Raw genomic sequence first — 21032 nt, forward strand, 5'->3', positions numbered from 1 at the left:
AAGGAATGATGAGAAGGCAGAGATCCGAAGGACAGCTCGCCCTTTTGAGTCCGAATTCCTCCTCAATGCGCGGATGGACTAAGAGCACTTGAACCATTGTATCCAGTTTGAAGGAGGAGTATGAAGGGATAGAGATGACGAAAGCTGGACGAGAAAATTGGGAACACCATGTGCGAGAAACCACTTGAATTGCGAGTGTGAAGAGAACATGGTGGCAATTGGCTGGCGAAATGCAAGCTGGCGGTCAAGTTGTAGAAATCGGAACATGGATGCTGCATTGGTGAAAATTCACCTGAGAGATAGACATAGAGTTGCAAAATATCTTCTGAGCCTTCCATAAGAATTTGAATGCCTCTATGGACAAGCTGGACGAGGCGTGTCCACATGATCTGGGTATACGATAGCGGACTGCAGGAGCCTGAAGTTCAACCTGTGAACCCAATTCCCTGCAAAACCGTGCCTCTAATGGCGTCGAGTCGGCCGGTAGCGAGTGCCTGTACATGCGGGGCAGCATTCGATGCTCTGACACGAATTGGTGCTTTTTAGTCATAGACTGAGGTATCGTCAAGAAGGGAATTGACAGGGACCAAAGTTGCGAAGTGGAGGATTGTTTCTTGGCCGTTCTGGTTTCACGCGCTAGGCGCAATGTTTGCCCTGCAATCCAGGATAGTCGCGTCGTTATTTTCTTGCTTGTGAGATGCTTTCACATTCATCCTAGCTCTTTCTCTAGGTCACCACCATGATTCGACGAGGGAACATGGAAATCTCTTCATCGGCGTGCCTTTGTCGGTTGCAGAGGGAGCAGCGAGAGGGGAGGAGTGAGGGACCATGTGGGAGGGGAGAAGTGAGCTGGAAGAAGGGATGGACATGACTAAAAACCACGATAGAGCCCTCGAAATGCCATGCCTTCGATGTTTGAAAGCGTCACGAAAGCGTCGATTGCGTGTATATCTCGTTCCAAGAAGATGAAAAGTGTTTGGTCAAGATGGTGAAGATGGCGGAGAAGAAGAGGTCAAGAAATAGCGAAGTGGGTAGCACCAACGGGCGCTAACCAGATTGGGGAAAGCGAGCCAGAACCTGGAAAACGCAGGCTCGGTCACAAACGTTGTAGTGCACCCCACGGGGAGCGTTCATATGCTTTAAGAGACAATTGGTCAGGAGCATTCATATGCAATACCAGGTGACCAATGGGGAGCATTTACATGCGGTGGTACATGACCAACAGGGAGAAATCGAGCGTCGAGTGTAGTGATTGGGAGGTTTTGTGTGCCGCGACTTTCGCTACCAAGCGGCCGACAGTGACATTGTAATATTCCAGGGCAGGCATGTGTCGAGGTATCCCACGTGAATGCTGGATCCATGGCCCTTCATATCAACGACCCGAAGTTGGGCACATCATCAAAACAGGCCCTGTCTTCCATGTGACCTCATCATTCCTTACAATACCTTACGTACCAACCCTCCACGAGGGCAAAGATCGCTGAGAGCAACCCTCCGCAAGGACAAGGAACAAGACAAGGACCACTTCTCGCAGCAAAGGGCTCATGTGTACTGCATCAATCCATTGATCTATCGATACCAACGACCAAGTTGACGTCTCTATCCAATCATCCCATCTGTTATCCGTCGGATGCATAACGAGGAAGCAGGAGAAAGAAGAAAAAGAAGCGCCATTCAACTTTGCCGCCGCCCCTCTGATGCGCAATCACGCATCCACCGTTTGCAGGGCTCAAGGGGGAGAAGAAAAAGGAAAATGCTTTGGTTCCAATAAACATTGATGACCGCGAACCACCCCACGCCCGGTGCACTCACTCGACGCGAAAGGTGTCGAGCCAGAGAGCAGCAGCAGTCGTCTCGTGAATCATCCATTTACAGCTTCCCCTTTGCGACAACATCAAGTGAACCTGCAAGCCAAAGAAGCAAACGCATCTAGCTTAGGCAGCTAGAGGTGCGAAAACGCGGCAAAAATCAGTCCAGGGTGTTCATTACAAAGATTTGAAAGACGAAGAAAAAAAGGGCACCAAAACCGGCGGGCGGGGGAGCTCCTGGTTCGTATGGCCGTAGGCGGGTAGGTAGGGAGGTAGGTAGGGTCTAGTCCTCACATTCCACTTGCTGCTTGATGGCGGCCTCGAGAGCCTTGGGGTTGGCGCCGACGACCTCGCCGACCTTCTCGCCGCCCTTGAAGAGCAGGAAGGTGGGCATGGCGCGGATGCCGAGCTCCTGTGCAACGTCGGGGACCTCGTCGACGTCGAGCTTGTAGAACTTGGCCGAAGGGTAGGCCTCGGAGAACCTGGCCGGTGTTGTCAGAGGCGCCGCTCTCGTTGAGGGTCGGGATGGGAGGAGAGCTTACTTGGCGACCTGGGGAGCGATGACCTTGCAAGGACCGCACCACGTGGCGAAGCAGTCGAGGACGACGAGGTTGTCACCCTTCAGGGCGGACTCCCAGTCCTGCTTGCTGTGGTCTTGTCAGCCATGTTCCCGAGCAATGCTTATTTCCGTTCCTTTGCGCCGAATTTGCAGTGTGGTGATGTCTGACGTAATGTTTCCGTTGGAAAGCGGGGTCCGTTTGGGAGGGCGTCAGAGGCGGGGCACTCACTTCTCGAGGTTGTGGACACCCATTTTGATGGTGGAAGAGGTAAAAGGCCTGAGCGAAAGGGCGGGTTGGGGTTGGAATGCGGATCGGATGGGAGAGGATCGAGTAGCGGTGACGACTGGAGAGCGCAGACGAGCGGTGGTGGTGAGCAGAGATCTTCTAAAAGACATGGGAGGCGGTGGGTGGGGGTTGTGAGGGAAGTGGTATATATAACAAAGGTGATTGGAAATGGATAAGCGTTGGAAGGCGTTGGATTGGATGGAAGAGGTGATTATGCAAGCGTGAGCAGGCGCCAAGTGTGCAATGTGTGAGTGAAATTTCGCCGCCGCGTTCGGCCACGGGAGGGGCACAAGAGGGTTGAGCGTGTCGGCAGTGGCTGCGGCAGCGGCAGAGCGGCGACGGCGGAGCAGGGCGAGGGCGAAGACTAATCGTATGTGACGTACCTTTTGGTGGTTTGCGACTGGAGTTGCGAGGACAGGACGGAGAGAGCAGAGGACAAGGTGTTGATGGCGTTTGGAGGTTGGTTGTTGGTTGTTCCCTCAGGTCCGAGTCGGTGGATTTCAAAGCGGCCGACGACCCAGAACCGCAATGACGTGACCTGCCGATTATCAACACCACACCACACCCGACCGATTCTGTACAACCACCACCAGACCCGTTGTCGACCGAATCCTCTCCGCGTCGGACCTCCACCCAACCTGCAACCACTCTGGAACCAACGCCTCGACGCCCATCTCACGTCGCGTGCAGTCCGTTCCGCTTCGGGCCACTCTTGCGTCACTGCCCCTTCTGCCGTCTCTCTCTAGCCTCTCGACATGTCTCTGCCGTGTCCCAGTACAATTACCGCCCCGCTGCGCCCCCCGTCTCTTGCTGCCCCCATCATACGCCGCCAGAGTCAAACCGTCGCCGCCTTTGCGCCCTTACAAATACGCCTCCCCTACTACGGGCGTACGCCGTACTCGTTGCCGCTTCCCACGTGAAATTTCTCCTGCCTGCCTGGTTGCTAATCGCGCTTCAGGGAACATCTTTGTGTCCGGAGAGGCGAATACCCTGGGACATGTACTGGACCCCTACTGCTGCCAAAGAGCGGCTGCCTATTGCTCCTGGCGACCAGGACCAGCGTAACAGACCGACCGTGGCCCACGGCTACCGGTACCTTGCAGTCCAGCTTTTGACAGGAGCCCTCTGCAACACCAGGCGTGGCTGACGACGACAGCTTGTGAATTTAGCTGGCTTGCAGGCAGGCAGCAAAGCACACAACCTCCTGCCTACCTACCTACCTAGGTACCTGTTTGGCGACGCGAGAAGCAGACACAATTTGCATTTACGCAACACCGATGCTGAATGAACTCAATTCCTGATTCCAATACTCCTACACACAATCTCTCTCCTTTACCTGTACCAAACCACCCCATCACTCCCTCGCCGGCCACCCCACCCCTGCTCTTGCAAAAATACAGCACGTCGTCTCCAAAGGATCGAAGTAGCTTAGTAGTAGAAGTGCAAGCAAGCAAGCAAGCAAGCTAGCAAGCATGCAGGCCCGGCCTGTGGTATTCCATGTCTCTCCTGTCGCTCTCTCGCTCTCTCTCCAGCTCCCCTTTTTGCTGCTGCCCCCTTTGCCTTCCTCTGCGGTCGCTAAACGAGCGTTTTGCGTTTCTCTCAAAAAGTGTATGCACAGATAGCTGCGTCGTCCCCTTCCATCACCATATGTAGTAATCAGGAACATGTCCTCCACACATGTATCTCGTGCTCTCCCGTCGTCGAGCGTGCTGAGTCCAACTGGATTGTGTAAGGCACTGAGGACGGAAAGCTGTGAAGAGAGGGAAGGAAGCCAAGAGCACCTGCAGAAGAACGCCGCAGCGGCGCATGCTATTCTCCGTCCATCAATCCATCTGATCGTCAAGCAAAGAAACATCGTGACCAACGAGCGGAGTCTCTTTGAACAGGTCCAAAAGCGGCAGCAGGCACGAACGTAACGACAGAAGCCACGCGACTCAACTCAACTTGCCTCTGCAACAACCAACAAGACGAACGACGACGACGACAGCATGCCAGACTGCGCACTCCTGCCCCCTTGCCCCTCTCTCTTCCTCTTCCTCATTCTCATCCACACCTTTCCTCATCTAATCCATAAAACTCGACGCAATCGGCGCATTGACGAGCCGCGGGCCCCCACCAGCGCCAGCAGCCCCCGCCGCGCCGCCCTTCATGTCCGTCGGACTGGGGCCGCGCGACACCTCGCTGACATCGGCGAGCGCCATCTTCTTCTCATCGGCATAGCGGCCCAGCGCACTGCTCGCCGGCGTGGGCGCATACTCGCCCAACTGGCGCGTATCCAGCCACTTGAACACCACAAAGCGCATGGCCAGGGCGCCGAACGCGAGCGAGAAGTTGCTCGTCAGGAACGCGCCGATGGACAGCGCCGACGGCAGCGGCAGCGCCTCGACCACGCACAGGCTGACGGCGTTGAGGTCCACGAAGCCCGTGATCAGGTCCACCTGCCCGAAGACCAGCGTCAGCACCGCCACCACGGCCCGCGTCCGCTGGATCGGCTTGCTGCTCGGGTTGCGCACCATCAGCAGGTGCATGGCGAAGTTGACCACGACCAGGATGAGGGTGAGCCACCCCAGCACTTCGTGAGCTGTGCGGAAGTGCCCGCTGCTGCCGGCGGCCGCGGCGCCCGTCCCGACGCCCACGATGACGAAGATGGGGACCAGGATTTGCGAGCCCCAGACGAACGGGTTGGCGAATTTGAGCTTGTCCGGGCGCCCAATGATGACGACGATGTCGCGCGCGGTTTCGGTTATCATGGATCCTGGGAGGATGAAGTAGAGGGCGGCGGCGACGAAAACGACTGCGGAGTGTTAGCGTGGACTTGATGGCATTGCTTCTTTTTTCTGAAGACAGGGAAGAGATGGAAAGAGAGAAAAGGGACAAAACTCACTATGGCTAATCAACAACCCGGCAAACTTCAACACGCCAATCCCATCCACGCTGACCGACTGCAGCGTCGGCTTACTAGTGTCCACCAAGAACGTATGCCCATCGCTGCGAATTTTGAAGCTGGCATTGACGGGGATCTGGGGCAGGTTGTTCGCGTCCAGCTTGATCGTCTTGGTCTCGACGAGGCCCAGCCCGACCTGCGCGAGCCCGCCGACGCCCGTGCAGCCGAGCGCGCTGACGCCGCGCTGCACCAGCCCGTTGACGGTGCTGATATTGAGGCTGTTGGCGATGGCCGTGAGCGTCGCGTTGGTGTCGAGCGTCGTGCCGGGCGCCGCGGGCGCCGTGTTGCTGGGCGGCGGCTGTTGCGGTGGCGGCGCTTGGCGCCGGACGGATTGCACGAGGCCTTGGTAGAAGCTGCGCTTCTTCTTTTGCCCGGGGACGACGGGCGACGTGATGGTGCTTCCCGTCTGCGGTTGGCCCTGGGGCGGCGGTGCTTGTTGGCCTTGCTGCGGTGGTGGTGCCTGTTGGCCTTCTGGTGCTGGGGGTTGGCCCTGGTTCATGCCGCCAACCGACACCGTGATGGTGCTTCCGGCGGCTGCCTCAGCTGGATTGTTGATGGAGCCAGCCGGAGGAGCAGCGCCTTGCGGTTGTGGCGGAGCAGCCCCTTGAGGTGGCGGAGCAGCCCCTTGAGGCGGCGGTTGCTGCCCCTGAGGGGGAGGAGGGGGAGCGGCCCCCTGGCCCAGTGGTTGCGTGATGCTGCCGGCAGCGGGAGCCAAGGTGCCAGGCTGCCCTTGGGGCGGCGGCAGAGAAGCGGCCTGCGGATTGCCAGCCTGCGGGTTGCCCTGCGGATTCGCAACACCCGCCATGGGCGCGTCAGGGGACGTCAGCATCTGAATGGCGCGCTGCGCAACATCATCGTTGCCCAGCAAGACAAACGCAGCCTTGACGCCCTCGAAGCCCAGCCCGCGGCCGAAACCCGTCGCCGCGCCGCTGACCGTGTCGTTGTACGCGGCCGAGTTGGCCATCATGGCGGACGGGTCGCCGATGCCGGTCGTCCTCGAGATGGCGGAGCTGCCGCCGTCAATGAGGCCCACGCCCAGGCCCGTCGCGATCTTCTCGAAGCTCATGCCCGACATCATGCCGCCGGCCAGCGAGCCCGCCACGCTCTCCAGCTTGCCCACCGTGCCGTTGGCCAGGAAGCTCGTCGTCAGCGAGCGGCTAAACGCCTGCAGCACCGTCGGAACGTCCGACGCGCCCTGCAGCGACGGCTCTGCCGACGACGACAGGCCCAGCGCGGACGCGGCGCCGCCGCCGAAGCCCTTGCCCAGGCCCTCGGCCGCCGCACCCAGCATCATCTGGCCCTGGGCGGCGGCGGCGGAGAAGGTGTTGATGAGGCGGCCCGTGGTGCCGTTGGCGAGGAAGCCCGTCGTCAGCGACTTGCCGAAGCCGGTCGAGATGCCCGGGATGTCGAAGCCCGTCGGCGGCGGCGTGGCGACGTCGTTTTGCAGCCCCAGTCCGACAGCTGCGCCGGACCCGAGTCCCTTTCCTAGCCCGACGGTTGCCGGGCCCAGGATCTTGCCGCCGCCCGACGCGATGAAGTCTTTGACGATGCCCGTGATGTTGGACGTCGAGATGAACGACGACGACAGCGTGCGCGTGAAGTCCTCGGTGATGGAGTTCGCCGACGGCGCCTGTGCCGGCGGCGCAGGGGCCGGAGGAGCCTGGCCAGGGGCTTGTCGTCGAGCGAGCGCGGTGCCTGGCTGACCAGGCTGCTGTCCAGCGGGCTGTGGACCGAGACCTAATCCGATTGCTGCTCCTGATCCCAGACCCGTCCCGGCGAACGGCACCACTTGGCTGACGGTCGTGAGCAGCGAGGCCGTGTTGGCGCCGCCCGTCAGTTGCTTCAGGTCGACGTTGCCGAGGAAGTTTTCGGCCAGGTTCTCCGTAAACTCTTCGCTGATTTGCGGGATGGATCCGGCGGCGGCGGCGGGCTGGCCGTTGGGTGCTGGTTGAGCTGGCTGAGCTCCTTGTGCGGGCTGAGCTCCCTGAGCAGGTTGAGCGCCCTGAGCGGGCTGGGCAGGTTGTTGACGTCTCGCCAACGCCGGAGCCATTCCCATATTCGCGAGAGCCTTCTTCAATCCCACAGCAGCACCGCGTCCCAACCCCCTACCAGCGGGCCCAGGGATCTGAGCCAACGTCGACATCATTCCAGAGCCCTGAGCGCTGGCCGACAGCGACGCCAGATCGACATTGCTAAAGAGGCCATTGGTCAAACCAAAGCCCAGCTGGCCTCCCAGGCCCGCGACGCCCGTAGCATTCGGATCCGGGGCGGGCGCCACCTTGCCCAACTTCAATCCGGCAGCGGTACCGTTTCCCAGGCCAGCGCCGAGCGCGGCCGCGGCGCCTCCCAGGTCCATTCCCGACGTCAGCGACGACGTGTCGAGCTGCGAGACGACCGACGACGACAGGCCCTCGCCCAGCTGGAACGCGAGCCCGCTGACGCCCGTCTGGTTCTGCTCGGCCTTCTCGGCCGCGCCCGGCTTCGCTAGGTTGAGCCCCTTGACGGCGCCCGTCCCGACGCCGGCGCCCAGGGCGTTGGCCGCGGGCTGCGCTTCGGCTTCGATGCCTGAGAAGATGGCCCCGAACGCGCCGCTGGTGAGGTTTCCGAGCCCGCCCAGCGCGCCGCCGAGGGCACCCGCCAGTCCGCCGCCGCCGCCTCCTCCTTCGCCGCCTCCTCCTTTTGCTCCATCGCCGCCGCCGCCGAACGGGTTGGGGAGGCCGAAGAGACCGGGTGCGCGCTTGGTGAGTCGTTTCGAGTCGGCACCGGCCTCGATGCCCAGGCGGTGCAGTAACCCTTCTCTTGCCTCATCTTCGCCCTCTCCGGCACACGTGTCGACGGCCTGTTGGCGGTGGTGGTGATGCTGCGACTGCGCCTCGAGCAGGATGCGCGTCAGCGTCTTCTCCAGGGCGTCGGTCGCTTCGCGGAGGTCGGCCCTGGTGATGGGGAAGCCGGCCTGGGACATGGCGCGGTCAAACTGGTTCCGCGAGCCATAGGCGGCGGCGGGGGCGAGGAGGAGCAGGCTCGAGACGAGGGCGAAGGCGACGAAGGTCCATTTCCAGATGCGGGTGATGGGGCAGCGAGAGGCGCGTTGCTGTGGTTGCAGCAGCTGCTGCTGCTCCTCCTCCTCCTGCTGCTGCTGCTGATGCTGAGCCGACGTTATCGGCTCGTCGGCCGCAGCCTTGTTGGACATATTAAACTTTCACGAATTAAAAAGGGGACTAATGAAAAAACGGAGAAGGGGGAGAAAGAAAGAAGGGGAGAAAGAAGAAATTCACCAGGGATACAGTCGCGGCCAGCACATTCGTATCCTTGGGAGACGAAAGAAGCAGAGGATGTGAGATGGAGATGGAACAATGAGAGGGGCGGGGGGGAGAGGGAAGAAGCAGAGGAGCAGCAGATCAGAACTAACTGCGGGCGGGCGAGTGAGCAAGCAAGTCAGCGCAAGGCAAAGAGAGAAAAGCAAGAAGGGGAGGGGAGGGAGTGCCGCCGTCGCTGAAGCTGCTGCGCAACAGTGTGCAAGAGGTGCGCTCTGAAACGGGTCGAGTAAGCCTGGTGCGCTGCAGATGATGAAAGGGCCTGCAAAAAGGGCAGGCGTCGTTGGTGGAGAGGGAAAAGGCTGCGTCTCGCAGTGCATCAGAAGTGTTCTGTCATGAGCAAGCGTGCGGTCCTGCGTTGACGAAGTGGCCTAGCTTAAACATGGCCGTAGTGTGGAGAAGCGAAGGCCTCCCCTGCCCCCCGGGTCAAACATGACGATGATGGCAGCCTGGAGCGCGCGCGCGGGATCCGCCTGCTTTCGTGTGACGATTTGCGAAGCGTCGGCGACAGGGCCAGTGATGGGGGGTGGGTGAGCCATCCTTCGAACGACGTCGTCGACGGTTGCCGTGTTGAGCGGCTTGGCCGCCCGCGAGCCGCACGCTTAGGCGTTGCACTATCTCTAGACCATTAGCCGTCGCGCCTTATTTTGAGCTGCTCTTCCCAGTACTACCCTTCTTCGTGCCTCGCTTCCCTAGGCACCCAGCCTTCTCTAACCCTCCTCTAGTGCTCTCGAGCTGCTTCCCTCGGCGGGTGTCGCCTCGAGCCGCGGCTGTAGTCATCCCCACGAGGCACCACCGCACTGGCATCTTGCTCAAAACTTTCCGCATTTGGGAACGGGTGAAACTGGAAACCTACAACTACAATTGGTGCGATCGTCTTTTCGCAGGTATCTCCTTTGACAACGGGGAAAAAAGGAAATCGAACAAACACGTCTGGGGAAGAACCAAGACTTGTTTGAAGAAGAGAAGAGACGAAAGAAGAAAAAAAAAGAGCTTGGCCCGCCCAGACCATCCCGAGACTCCTGGCTCTGAAAAACGCAACAACTGCCAAAAGCAGCAGCCCCCCCATTAAATCATACTATCCTCAGCTGCCCGTCTATCGAGTCGATTCCGAGGCCCCCAACTCCAGACCACAAGACTTTTTGCAAAAAGTCACACATAGGAAAGGGCTCAAAGAGTGTGGAAAAGGAACCAAAATGGACAAGCGGATCAGCTGCAAAATGCCAACCAAGAAGTGAAGGGTATAACGTGACGCGCTCGAAAGGAGTAAAAGCAAAAGAAAAAAAGTTTGAAAGGAAAAGATGCCAGAAATGTCACAAGCACGACACTGCCGGCGGAGGTGGGACCGAGTTGGAGATTTGAATCGCCATCGCGTCACGGTGGTTTCGTGGTTTGCTCCGTGTTCGTTCCAATAGTCAGACGGGATTTCTTCGTCGTTTTCGTTCTTCTTTGCAAGTTTTTTTGGGGTATTTTGCATCTCGTCTGAGATGTGATTCTGAGACAAGGAAATGGTAGAGAGCGACTCGGGTTAGTCTTTTGGGTTTAGGCCGTGAGCGGCTGCGAAGTGACGGTAGAAACCACATGACAAAAGGAAATGTGGGAATGAGCGACATGTCTGACTAATGGTGGCGCGAATCTTTGGCAAAACCATCTCTTACCACCGACTGCACGAGGTGAGATCTACAAGTTGCTTGCGTCGGTCGAGTTGCGCGCAGACTTGACGTCAACCAGTCTTGCGCTGCCGTTTGAGAGGCGTGCTTGATTTTTTGGAATTTTGATGCTCGAGGCTCGATGGATTTCTGGACTTTCGTCCAAGCTGGCCGTCTCTCTTGCGTCTTCAAAGACGGGCGTTGTTGGCTCAACACCCTCCATCTCGTCAGCAGCGTCTTCGGCGCCGGCTGACACTTCTGGCGCAGACCCTTGATCCGTCGTAAGGTATCCTAGCAGACCCTCTTGAGACTTGTGACGTTGTTGGTGGACGACGGTGGGACGTCGTTGAAGGGGTTCCTGGTGAAAGTGCTCTGCTGGGCTTCCTTGACGAGCGTCCGCACCAGCTTCTGCATCTTCGGCAAGCGCGAAGCTACTGGCCTTGTTGCCGTCCTGGCGAGTACGCGATCGCTCATCGGGGCCTGGAGTAAGGCGACGGAAATACTCGTCGTCCGGGATACCAAGATCCTCGTAAGACATGCGCTGCTCTTCGCGAGGTTTTCGTGCAGAGCCAGGGCCATATCCAGAGCCGTAGCTGCTGCGCATCCCCTTCGAATGTCTCACTGGCTTGCCAGAGAGCCATGAGCCTTCGGAATCGACAGAGGCGAGAGATGTTGACATGAGGGCAGATGATCGGCCGGGCATGCTGACGGGCGAGTCGGTCCGAGTCTTGTCGTCGGCGCCAACAGACGTAGGTGGAACTGGAGAATCGAAGATATCCGGTGTTTCCGTGAAACCCCGCACAGCAGCGCCTCCAGAAGCAAAGTCTGGGGACTGAACTCTTGAATCAGGCGGTGAAATGGGCAGTTTTTTATCGAATCGCTCGGGCAGGTCCTCACGAAACTTGGATTGAGTGCGGACAGGGGTGCCCGAAGGTTTGCGAGCCAATTGTGGCTGCGAGGTGACGTGTGGGGGAAAGGCGTGCTTGCCCATCGATTCTCGCGAAGTGTTTGAAAAAGAAACGTCGGATGGGACGGTCGGTGAGGCTTGCTCTGACGACTTTTTCCGCAGTGCAGAGGGCCTGCGGCGGAAAAATGAAGTCCAACCGCGACGGCCCTCGCCACTCTTTCTCCGCGAGGTAGAGGAACTTCGACTGACGCTGGAAGGCTCGGCGGCCGAGTATGTGTGCTCGTAGCTAAGCTCAGGGAGCTCTGACACGTACGAGTGTTCGCGTCTGTGCTGGTGAGCAGGGGAGGGCGACAGGGGCGGCGACATGTTTTCTGAAAAGCGAGATGGCCTGCCGCCATCAAAGGCAGAATCTGTGGCGGGCGATTTCATCGGAGCATCTTCGACTTTGCCTTTGGCAGGTGCCGGATCGCTCGCATGAACCTTGTGGGAAGATCCGTCGTCCTCGTGAGCATCTGCAGCCCCACTGCCACTGGCGACGGGCTGCTCGGCTGGGGCAGACTCGTAACCGATTCCAAGAGCATCGTCTAAAATCGCATCTGCCTTTTCGGCGGCATGCCTCTCTCGTCTCCGCTCTTTTTCTCTCTGTTTTTCAGCGCGACGCTCCAGCTTTTGCCTCAGCTTCTCCTCGTCCAGCTTGCGCTTTCTTTCTTGCCTCCTCTGGTCCCTCTCCATGAGCTCCCTCAATGTCCCAGAGTCCATGTCGTCAGCCAAGTCGTCAATGGTCTTGTTCTCCTTCAACACATCTTTGCTGATGGGAGATCGGCGCATGGACGAATCGGCTCTCGAGTTGTTGGTGGAGCGGTCTACAGGGTTAAAGGTGTAAAAGTTGCCACTGCCACCAGAGTGACGGATGGTGGGGCGAGGGGCAAAAATGTCGAGCGGATTGACCTTGAACGAGGCCGAGAGGAGCTCGGAGAGGCCGCCAGACATGGAGGAATGGACCGAGTCGCCCATTGGCAGGGACAGGTCGGACTGGTCCCTGGCGCTGCGCCTCTTTTTGCTGATTCTTCGCATGATGGAGCCAGAGTTGGGAGCAGGACGCTTGACGGGGACGGGAGTACTCATGGCTCGAATCTCCTCCTCGCGGGCGTGGTCGTCCCGTCTCCTCTTGGTCGAGTTGCGGCGGGGGACGGGGTCGTTGTTCCTGCGCTTCTTTTGCAACTTGCCGCGCTCTCTGGCAGTGGGCAGGCTTGTGTGGGAGGCCGAAAGTATTTGTGGACTTGCGGGCAAGTCGTACAGCATGTCAGCGTGGTCGCGATTCGCGGGTCGCAGGTGCGGGCTAGCGCCGAGAGGATTAGTCACAGGTAGAGCAGTGAGGATGTCGGGCTCGGTGGCGCAGGAGGGCTCAGGGTCCGTATCTATGCGTGACGGAGCGACTGGGACCCTCTCCTTTTCTCTCGATCTCGACGCACAGTCGGATTCTGGGGAGGCCCTCCTCTTGCCCCGCCGTCGCTTGGATCTTGTGCTCGGGCGGCGGGCAGGGCCAAGGGGCTTCGCTGCAGCAGGGCTAGAGGCGCCGCGGCTAGCAGGCCTGCTCCCTCCAGCGGACGCCAGGCCCGCCACGGACGACGGGGGACGGCGGCCTTTTCGCCTGCCAAAGGGCCAGACAGACATGGCGGCGGCGGCGGCGCAGATGCGGGAGCGCGCCCGGCAGTACAAGCTGCGGCGAGACGTGACCGACGACAGGGCCCCTTGAGCGGGGTGCCGGGTTTCGAGAGTTGGCGTTTTGGCAGAGTGGGTGAGGTGAGGGCGAGTCCAGGTCCAGAGGGTGGTGGGTATTTTCAATCGGAGATTGGCAGTGGAGGAAGCGGTGGCGCATCAAGTCAAGCCATGGAGTCGGGGGGAGTGGGTGGTGGTGGTGGTCGTCGTCGTCGTCGTCGCGTGGTGAGAGGTGGCAGAGGGCAAAGAGGGTGGTGTGGGTTACGACAGGAGCGTTTGTGGCTGCTTTGTATGGGGTGCGTTGGAGTGAGGAAGAAGCATGGTGTGCAGGCAAGGGAGAAAAAACAGACAAGTCGGGCTGCAAGGGCACGTCTGGTGATGAAGGGCTCTTGAAGCCAGGCTGCGCGCACTGCTTCGCGTTTAACTTGACGGTCGAGGAGCGATCGCTGCGTGGCGTATTGCTCAGTGCAGGTCGCTGGTCGACCGGGGGGCGATAGACGGATGACGAGAGTGCCTCTACGAACCAGGCCGGCCACAACGGTCCCGTCAGGTCATCCATGGCCACGACCACGACCACAACGAGGGATCAAGTTAAGCGTACCGCTCCGTACCGTATCCAGGCTCCGGCTCTCTAAAAATACAGCCAGCCCTCCAAGACCAAGACCAAGACCACCTCAAGACGGATTCCTCACCTGGAGAGGTAGTGGGCCCGCAGCTGACCGTCTGCCTCGACTCGCCCTCCCCTCTCCCCTCTGTGGCGACTGAGGTCGAGACAACGTGGACTGAGCGACCTGTAACCAGGCACCGCCAATCATTTTGCATGCCAAACCCCTGCCCGCATCCCCGCCCTGCATCATCGGCGTCGCCTGCTGCTGTCCATTGGCTCGCTGCTCGACGCCATCGGGTTCCTGCTTGGACGAGACGACGTATACTCTCGCTCGCATGCACAATTGAATTCCTGTTGTAAGTGCTGTAGCCGAGCAGTACCCATCCATGTCCACTCAGCTCGCATTCATGTGCACCCGCCCGCTGCAGCCCGCCTCTCTTTGCTCGTGCGGGGCCTGAGTAATCCCGTTGCAGACGCCATCCCCTTGAATAACTCTGTCAATCAACGTCGTTTTCCATCCGTCAGGCGTCAAACGTCTACTTTGCATCGCCTGGCACATGTCACGTCCCTCCGACGAGTCCACCGGCCTTTCTGATCGTCCCTTGGTTGGTGGTGCCGCCCGGCCCGCTGATCCAGTCACGTGAGGCTCACATTGCCGGCATTTCTCCGGCACCGGCATCGGCGATTCGGCACCTCTCGCCGGGACGACCGCCCCGGCTCTGTTGTCTTGCCTGCCCAATGTAAACAATCACTACTCCAACCACGCTCCAAATTCCCACCGCACTTCGCCATGGACTACAACCCGCGCATGAGCACGGCGCCGCGCGTCTCCACAATGAACAACCATCGCAGCCGCGCCCAGGAGGAGGACTCGTTCATGACCTTGGTGCGCAACACTCTGCGCCTCTGCCCGCGCATTCTGACCTATTCCAGCCCGACAGAGAAATCGCCTCATGCATCAGCGACATTGGCATTCACTTCACCATCGCCGACCTGCAAAAACCAAACCCGCAACAAATCCAAAAAGTCTTCGAATGGTTTGCCGAACTCTTGATGAACACGACGCGCGAAGTCGTTGCGCCGGCAATGAGGGCCGCAGCAGAGGACATGGCAGGCGAAGACATGGCCGACCGAGTCTTTACAGCCGACACAAGAGACCTCATGGGCTTCTTTGTCATTTTGAGAAAGCTGTTGCTCGAGGCAAGTCGCCGCCAATTATGCGCGGGGCAACAACTAACTCAATCCAGTGCGGTATCCACGACTTTACCTTTCAAGACTTGTACAAACCGACGCGCGAACGCCTCGTCAAAATCTTTTCCTACATCATCAACTTCATCCGCTTCCGCGAATCGCAAACATCCGTCATTGACGAGCACTTCAACAAGTCGGAGCGCACCAAGCTCCGCATCGAACAACTCTACCACGAAAACCAAGACAAGGAAAACCACCTCGGGGAAGTCGAGCGCACGCGCAAAGCCACCGAGGCGCAAATGGCCGCCAAGGAGCGGCGCCAAAAGGAGCTCAAGCAGCGGCTGCTGGATCTAAAGATGGGTCAGGAAAAGGTTGTCGAAAAGCTTGAAATGGTCAAGGAGGACCAGCGGCGACTCAAGGAGCTGCTCGAGAACAAGACGGAGCAGACCATGGTGGCGCGCCAGGAAGCGGCAAAGTTGCGGCCGTACACGACACAGAGCCCCGGCGCCCTCGAGTCATCGCTCAAAGAGCTGAGCGCCAATCTGGCTGCCGATCGCATGCAAATTGACCAGCTGGATCGGCGCGGCCGCGCGCTGCAGACGTCGTCGGATACCTTTACCGCCGTCACTGCCGACGTCGAGGGCTGCACGCGGCTGCTCAAGGAACTGGCCGACGAGCTGAAGCGCGAGGAGGACCAGCTGAACAAGGCGCAGCGGCACCGCGATGCACTGTCGGAGCGGTCAAACAATGTGCGCGACGTCGAGCGGCAGGAGAAGATGCTGAAGAAGCAACTGGCCAACGTCACGGCGCGGACGGAGAAATTACGAAAGGGCGCAGAGGAAAAGGCAGAAATGGCCCGAGGCCGCATGCAAGAGTTGAGAGATCTGCACACGAAGCTCACCGAAGAGCGAGGCGAGAAGGGCAGGGAGATGGAGCGACGGCGCGTCCGGATCGAGCAGACGGAGAAAAAGGTACGTCCATGTTTTTTTTTTGCTTTTTCTGCTGCTGTTCCCTTCTGCAACATGTTTGCCCTTGCGCATGCTCCCACGCCATCCCATTGGCCTTTTTTCCACCCATCGTCTTCCCCGTCCCACGCTTCAGCCTCAGTCCAGCTGCCTCCTCCCTGCGCGGCACTTGTTCTCATCGCGCCACGCCGCGCCACGCCACGCTACGCCCACTTCAGCCGCAGCGCTCTCCCCATACGATCCATCCGGCAGGGGTCTCGGAGAGCGGGGGTCATCGCTGGAGCAACCTCCCCCTGGCAGCGCGCGTAGCGTGGGCGTGGCGCGGCGCAGCGCAGCCCCGTCCAGCGCCATCCATGGCTGCTTTCCATGGCGTGCGCTTCTAGCGCTTCTCCTCGTCGTTGTGGCGTCACGAGAATCGCGAGCCTTGCATGGATGGCGGGATGGTTGGATGAGCAAATCGGATGCGGGAAAAAAGAAAGTCGATGGTGCGGCGCGAGCTGCTGCCGGCGCAGGGGAGAAAAAGCAAATTGTGGATGGGATGGGGTCATCCCGTCCGTTCGTTCGTTCGTCTTGAGGCTGAAAGGTGGTTGGGATGTTGTGCTGCGTTGGCCTTTTCGTCCTCTTTTCTCTCATGTCCTTTTCCTTTTTCTTGCTCGCACCGCCCACCCTCTTCATTTCTGAATTGATTTGCCATGTCATCCTCGCGCTGTGCTAATCCACCGTCAAATAGATGCAAGACCTCAAGGAGAACATCGAGGCCGAGGTGCACGCCGCGCACGACGAGTACCTCAAGATGGAATCGCACATCAAGCTGTACATTACGGAGATGGAGTCGAGTATTTCGTAGGTAGATAGGTGGACTGCGGGTAGGATTGGGTGTGGGAGCAGGGGGTGTGTGTGGTATGGTATGGTATGGGTGTCTTTTTTGTGGAGTTGGGATGGGCAAGGGGTTTAGGGGGTAGGGGACAGGGCAGGGCAGGGCAGCGGGGTACGGTTTATGAATGAACGACCTTCCTAATTTTTCTTTCCCCCCTCATTTGGATCAGTAGATGAGTTCGTACTGTTTGCATCGAGGGTTATTGACGACGGGTGGACGGAGGAGATGCACGGTATCCCTACACACCAACACTTCTCTGTCGAAGCAGAAGAAGAATGGTCGTCGCTCGCAAGGCCACCACCGGCGCACCGCGGTTTTCGTAAGTACAGGTGAGCGTTGTTGTCGTTCGTGAGTTAATGTGTGTATAAAATTCGGGTGTTGTGTATTGTGTGCGTGTCGTCAACCGACCAACGAACGGCAACTCAATAAGGTCCTGTTTTAAATGAGTTCCTGAGTGGGGAGTGGGTGGGTATGATAGAAGTGCATGTATATGTGACTGCAGTGTTTTGACGTGGTGGCTCAGAGTTCGCCGTAACCGACGTCCTCCCATTCCCTTCATCTTTTTGTCTCGCAGGTGATTGCAAAGAGACGGAGAAGTAAACGCTGATGATGATGGCTTGGCTTACAGCAAGCAGGTAGGTCACTCACTGGCGCCGTGCCATGCCACGCCACGCATAGATACGTACATGTAGCTTCTCAAGTCCCAACAACGCAGCTTGCGGCTACGTTGACGCCACGCCACGCCGTTCATCGTGTCTTGTGTCTGAATGACTGACCATCACTGTGGTAGGGCGCTGTATCGCGTCTGTCGCGTCTGAATGGCTTCCTATTTACTCTTGCTCTTGCTCTTGCTCTTAGTCCTGTTTCTGCCATGTTCCCCTCCTCTAAAGCTTCATCCTTAACCAGCCAGACCAACAAACCAACAACAAACAACCACCGTGACAAAAAGAACAGCAGTCGCGACCGCCATCGCTATCCCTTGAATACCCGCCGCGTCAATGTACCGGCCGCTAAAAGAACAACGACGCATGCGACGCGTGCGATCTAGAGGAAGAAGGGGCAGCCTTCTAACCGTCCTACTTCTTCACCCCTCCTCCTCCTCCTCCTCTCCTTCGTCTAATGCTTCTTCTTCCTCCCCCACCCTTTTCCCCTTCCTCATCTTTTCCCCCGTCGTCTTCTTCTTTGTTGTCGTCGTCGTGTGCTGCCGCTGTCGACCCGCCGCCGTCTCTCTCACCCCATCGACTCCTTCTCCCTCTCCTCCCTCTCCTCCCTCTCTTTCCTCTCCTTCTCTTTCACCCTCACGCGTTCTTTCCGGCACTGCTGCTTCTTCTTCACCTCCTTCACATTTTCCATTTTCTTCGTCTTCAGTCTTTGCTTTCGGTGATGCTGGCGGCGGCGTCCACACATCAAGCCTGTACCCGCCTCATTTTCCGCCGCTGTGCGGTTTTGGCACCGCCGCTTTCGGTCGGGCCGTAGTGTTGCAGAGTGTGGCGCTCGTTTGTGACTTAGATTGAGGTGGCAGGATGGCGGCGATGGTGCGGAAGGCTTTGTCGTTGTCTTCTTTTTCATGATTGTCTTTATTTTTAGAGGTGGTAGGGCGAGGGTGAGGACAAGGGCGCTTAGGTTGAGGTGGCGGATCGAGAGCGAGGGTGTCTGCGTTGGCCATTTTTCTTTTCTTTCGTGTAGGGTGGTGGGTAGCTGAGTTGCAGTCTTGACCACGAGGGAAGTTTTGACAGCGTGAGTGAGATTAAGAGAGAAGGGGGGTTGGGTGGTGCAGTAGCTTGGCGGTGAGTGGTGACGAGAAGAACAGAAGAAGAGAAAAGGAGAAGCAAGGCAGAGAGAAGTCAGTCAGTCGCTCTCTATACCTTCGCGGTTCGACTTTTGGCTGACGAGTCTCGCTGAGCCTCTCCACCACGCTGTATTTGTGTTTCGCCTGGGGACGAAAGGCTGAGATTGTGGTTTAGACATAGAGGCACTGCATCACATCCATGGTCGATAGATTCTCAACACACACCCGACATCACAAGACGACGACGTGTGAAACAGCCTGAAGAACAAGGGTGGAAGTGAGCAGCGTAACAATCCATATGCACGCACGAAACTTTTCCCCTCTCTCTCTCTCTCTCTCTCTTTCTCGCCCCGACTCTCTCGCCCGCGCGGTCCATCTACGCAACCCCACCGCGCAGCGTCTCCTGCATCCGCATCCGCTTTTGAGTAATTACCCGCGCAACCAGAACGACGCACCACGCATCATGCGTGCATCCGTATGTGCCGCCGCCGCTGCCGACCCAGCCTAGCCTAGCCCAGCCGAACCGAACCCACGCCATGAACAAAATATACCGACAGAAGAGGGAAGGAAGGGGAGAGAAAAGAAGCGGAAAGAGATGGTTCGTTGATTTGGAAAGGAAGGGAAGGAAAAAGTGAAAGTGAAAAAAACGGAAATAAAAGGCAAATTATGGCACCGGTCCTGGTATCTTGAGGTGGAAGAGGAAGAGGAAGAGGAGAGAGATGGAAAGGTAAAGGGAAAAGTGTGAACTGAACGGCGGAGGTAGGCGATTGAATGTTGGTCCTGCCGTTCCCGATGCGGTGCCGCGAAACAAAACCAGACCGACAGCGCCGTCCGTGCCTGACAACGCTGGGAAGATGGACGACTGGGAAAAAATGGTGTAGTAGGAATGGAGAGGCCGGCCAAATGTGGAGGCGGCTAGAGACGTGATGTGACGACGACAACTTAGAGCCACCACCCGGTGAAATCCAAAAACCGGTCCATGGCCTCGTTCAAGTCGACGCCTCTCATCTCGCCCCGCCGCCGCTTCTCCCACAGCCCCTTGACGATGCCCTCGAGCACCATCTTGGCCTCGAGCCCCGCGTACTTGCTGCCGTCGCACGCCAGCACCTCGACTCGCCCGTTGGCCCACCGCTCGCTCAGGTCGACGCCAAAGGTCGCGTACCCGTACGCCGCGCCGGCCGCCGACGCACGCTCGCTGGGCAAGAGATGGTACTGGTGCTGACCCGCCTGCTGCTGCGGCGGCATGGGGATGATATCAGGGAGGACACCGTAGCCAGCTGCTCCGTTGCTGCCTAGGGCGTGTGAAACATCCCACCGCATTCCGCGAGCAAACGCAACGCCGCGGACGCTCACGCGCAGCTGGCGCAGCGCGTTGGCGCACGGCGCGTCCAGGCTGGCGACCCACGACTTGAAGCTGTCGTAAAAGTCGCGGTACTCGAGCTTGACCAGCCACGTGTTGGAGCTGTAGTACATTTCGAGCGCCTCGGCGCGCATCAGCCGGCAGATGCCCGCCAGCGGGTGCTGGCGCCGGTTGCGGAACAGTGACAGGCAGTAGATGAGCGGCTGCGAGTTTGTCAGGTGCGGGATGTGCTGGTAGATGAGGCGGCGGATTTCTGGCGGAAGGGTGAGCAGCGTTGGACCGCCCGGGCTGGTCGCGACGGTGGCAGTAGAGCGCGATTCATTTTGATGGTGGGGGCGGGAGTGGGGGTGCCGAGCGTGGGGGCCTGGGCCTGGTTGATTTGGGTTGAGGTGGGCGACGAGGTGGTTGTTGGGAGAGGATGAAGGACAGGTGGTGGTGGTTGAGAGCGGAATGGGAGCGGTCGCGTGACCTGCAGTTTGGTGGTGAAGGAAGCCGGCGGGTCCAGAAGGGCGGCCGTCGGTCGAGAGCAGCGGTTGCGACAGCAGAGGCAGGTTGGCCCTCATGGGATGCTGGTCCTGGGCTGAGCGAGAGTCGGTCTCTGCTGGAATGGGCGGGTCGACCGAGACGCTGCTCATGGGCGGCACGACATAGTCGGACTTGAGCGACGAGAAGGGATCGGGCTGGAGCTGGGCGGGGCTCGCAGGCGAGTCGACGGAAACGGAGGCATTGCTGCATGGCGAGTTAGCATAGGTAGAGTCAACGGCCGTGGTTGATTGAGGCTCATCACACTGACCTTGGCGATGGTGGAGCAGCAGCGGCAGCAGCTTTGGCACAGCCCACCTGAAAGGCGGTGCCTGGCTCGACGGAACGGCGTCGTTGGAGGCTGGCCATGACGGAGGTGAAGAGGGAGGGCGGGGAGAGAGTGAGAGAGAGAGTGAGAGAGAGGAGGTCTGTGACGGCAGTGGAGCAGAGCAGAGGGCGAGCAGAGCAGGCGGAGTCGTGGTGAATGAAATTTGTTCAGTCGACTACTGGTGGTAAACGTGTCAGAGCCATGGCG

General features: G+C 58.9%; 5 protein-coding genes across 5 annotated transcripts; 1 reads left to right on the plus strand and 4 right to left on the minus strand.

Annotated features, from left to right (window-relative positions):
• Window positions 1-2091: 2091 nt before the first annotated feature.
• Window positions 2092-2763, minus strand: J3D65DRAFT_602167 (thioredoxin-like protein; the record flags this gene model as incomplete). Its single annotated transcript, XM_066798099.1, has 3 exons — window positions 2092-2290; window positions 2351-2455; window positions 2597-2763. 3 exons carry the CDS (start codon window positions 2761-2763, stop codon window positions 2092-2094), a joined length of 471 nt encoding a protein of 156 aa, XP_066655820.1.
• Window positions 2764-4548: 1785 nt separating this feature from the next.
• On the minus strand, window positions 4549-9170 carry J3D65DRAFT_316640 (uncharacterized protein). Its single transcript, XM_066795311.1, has 2 exons — window positions 5538-9170; window positions 4549-5447 (listed from the first exon to the last, which is right to left on the minus strand). The coding sequence occupies exons 1-2, from the start codon at window positions 8785-8787 to the stop codon at window positions 4717-4719; spliced, it is 3981 nt and encodes a 1326-aa protein (XP_066655821.1). The 5' UTR covers window positions 8788-9170; the 3' UTR covers window positions 4549-4716.
• Window positions 9171-10355: 1185 nt separating this feature from the next.
• Window positions 10356-13414, minus strand: J3D65DRAFT_316646 (uncharacterized protein). Its single transcript, XM_066795312.1, has one exon. It carries the CDS (start codon window positions 13139-13141, stop codon window positions 10592-10594), a length of 2550 nt encoding a protein of 849 aa, XP_066655822.1. The 5' UTR covers window positions 13142-13414; the 3' UTR covers window positions 10356-10591.
• A 769-nt stretch (window positions 13415-14183) lies between these two features.
• On the plus strand, window positions 14184-16909 carry J3D65DRAFT_621079 (kinetochore protein nuf2). The gene is made up of 4 exons (XM_066799917.1): window positions 14184-14679; window positions 14727-14993; window positions 15041-15955; window positions 16680-16909. Exons 1-4 carry the CDS (start codon window positions 14584-14586, stop codon window positions 16794-16796), a joined length of 1395 nt encoding a protein of 464 aa, XP_066655823.1. The 5' UTR covers window positions 14184-14583; the 3' UTR covers window positions 16797-16909.
• Window positions 16910-19274: 2365 nt separating this feature from the next.
• On the minus strand, window positions 19275-20979 carry J3D65DRAFT_316895 (uncharacterized protein). The gene is made up of 2 exons (XM_066795313.1): window positions 20769-20979; window positions 19275-20704 (listed from the first exon to the last, which is right to left on the minus strand). The coding sequence occupies exons 1-2, from the start codon at window positions 20864-20866 to the stop codon at window positions 19558-19560; spliced, it is 1245 nt and encodes a 414-aa protein (XP_066655824.1). The 5' UTR covers window positions 20867-20979; the 3' UTR covers window positions 19275-19557.
• Between the last annotated feature and the right edge of the window lie 53 nt (window positions 20980-21032).

This window comes from Phyllosticta citribraziliensis (genome assembly GCF_038025025.1).
Source record: "Phyllosticta citribraziliensis strain CPC 17464 chromosome Unknown J3D65scaffold_5, whole genome shotgun sequence".
Lineage (NCBI taxonomy): Eukaryota > Fungi > Ascomycota > Dothideomycetes > Botryosphaeriales > Phyllostictaceae > Phyllosticta > Phyllosticta citribraziliensis.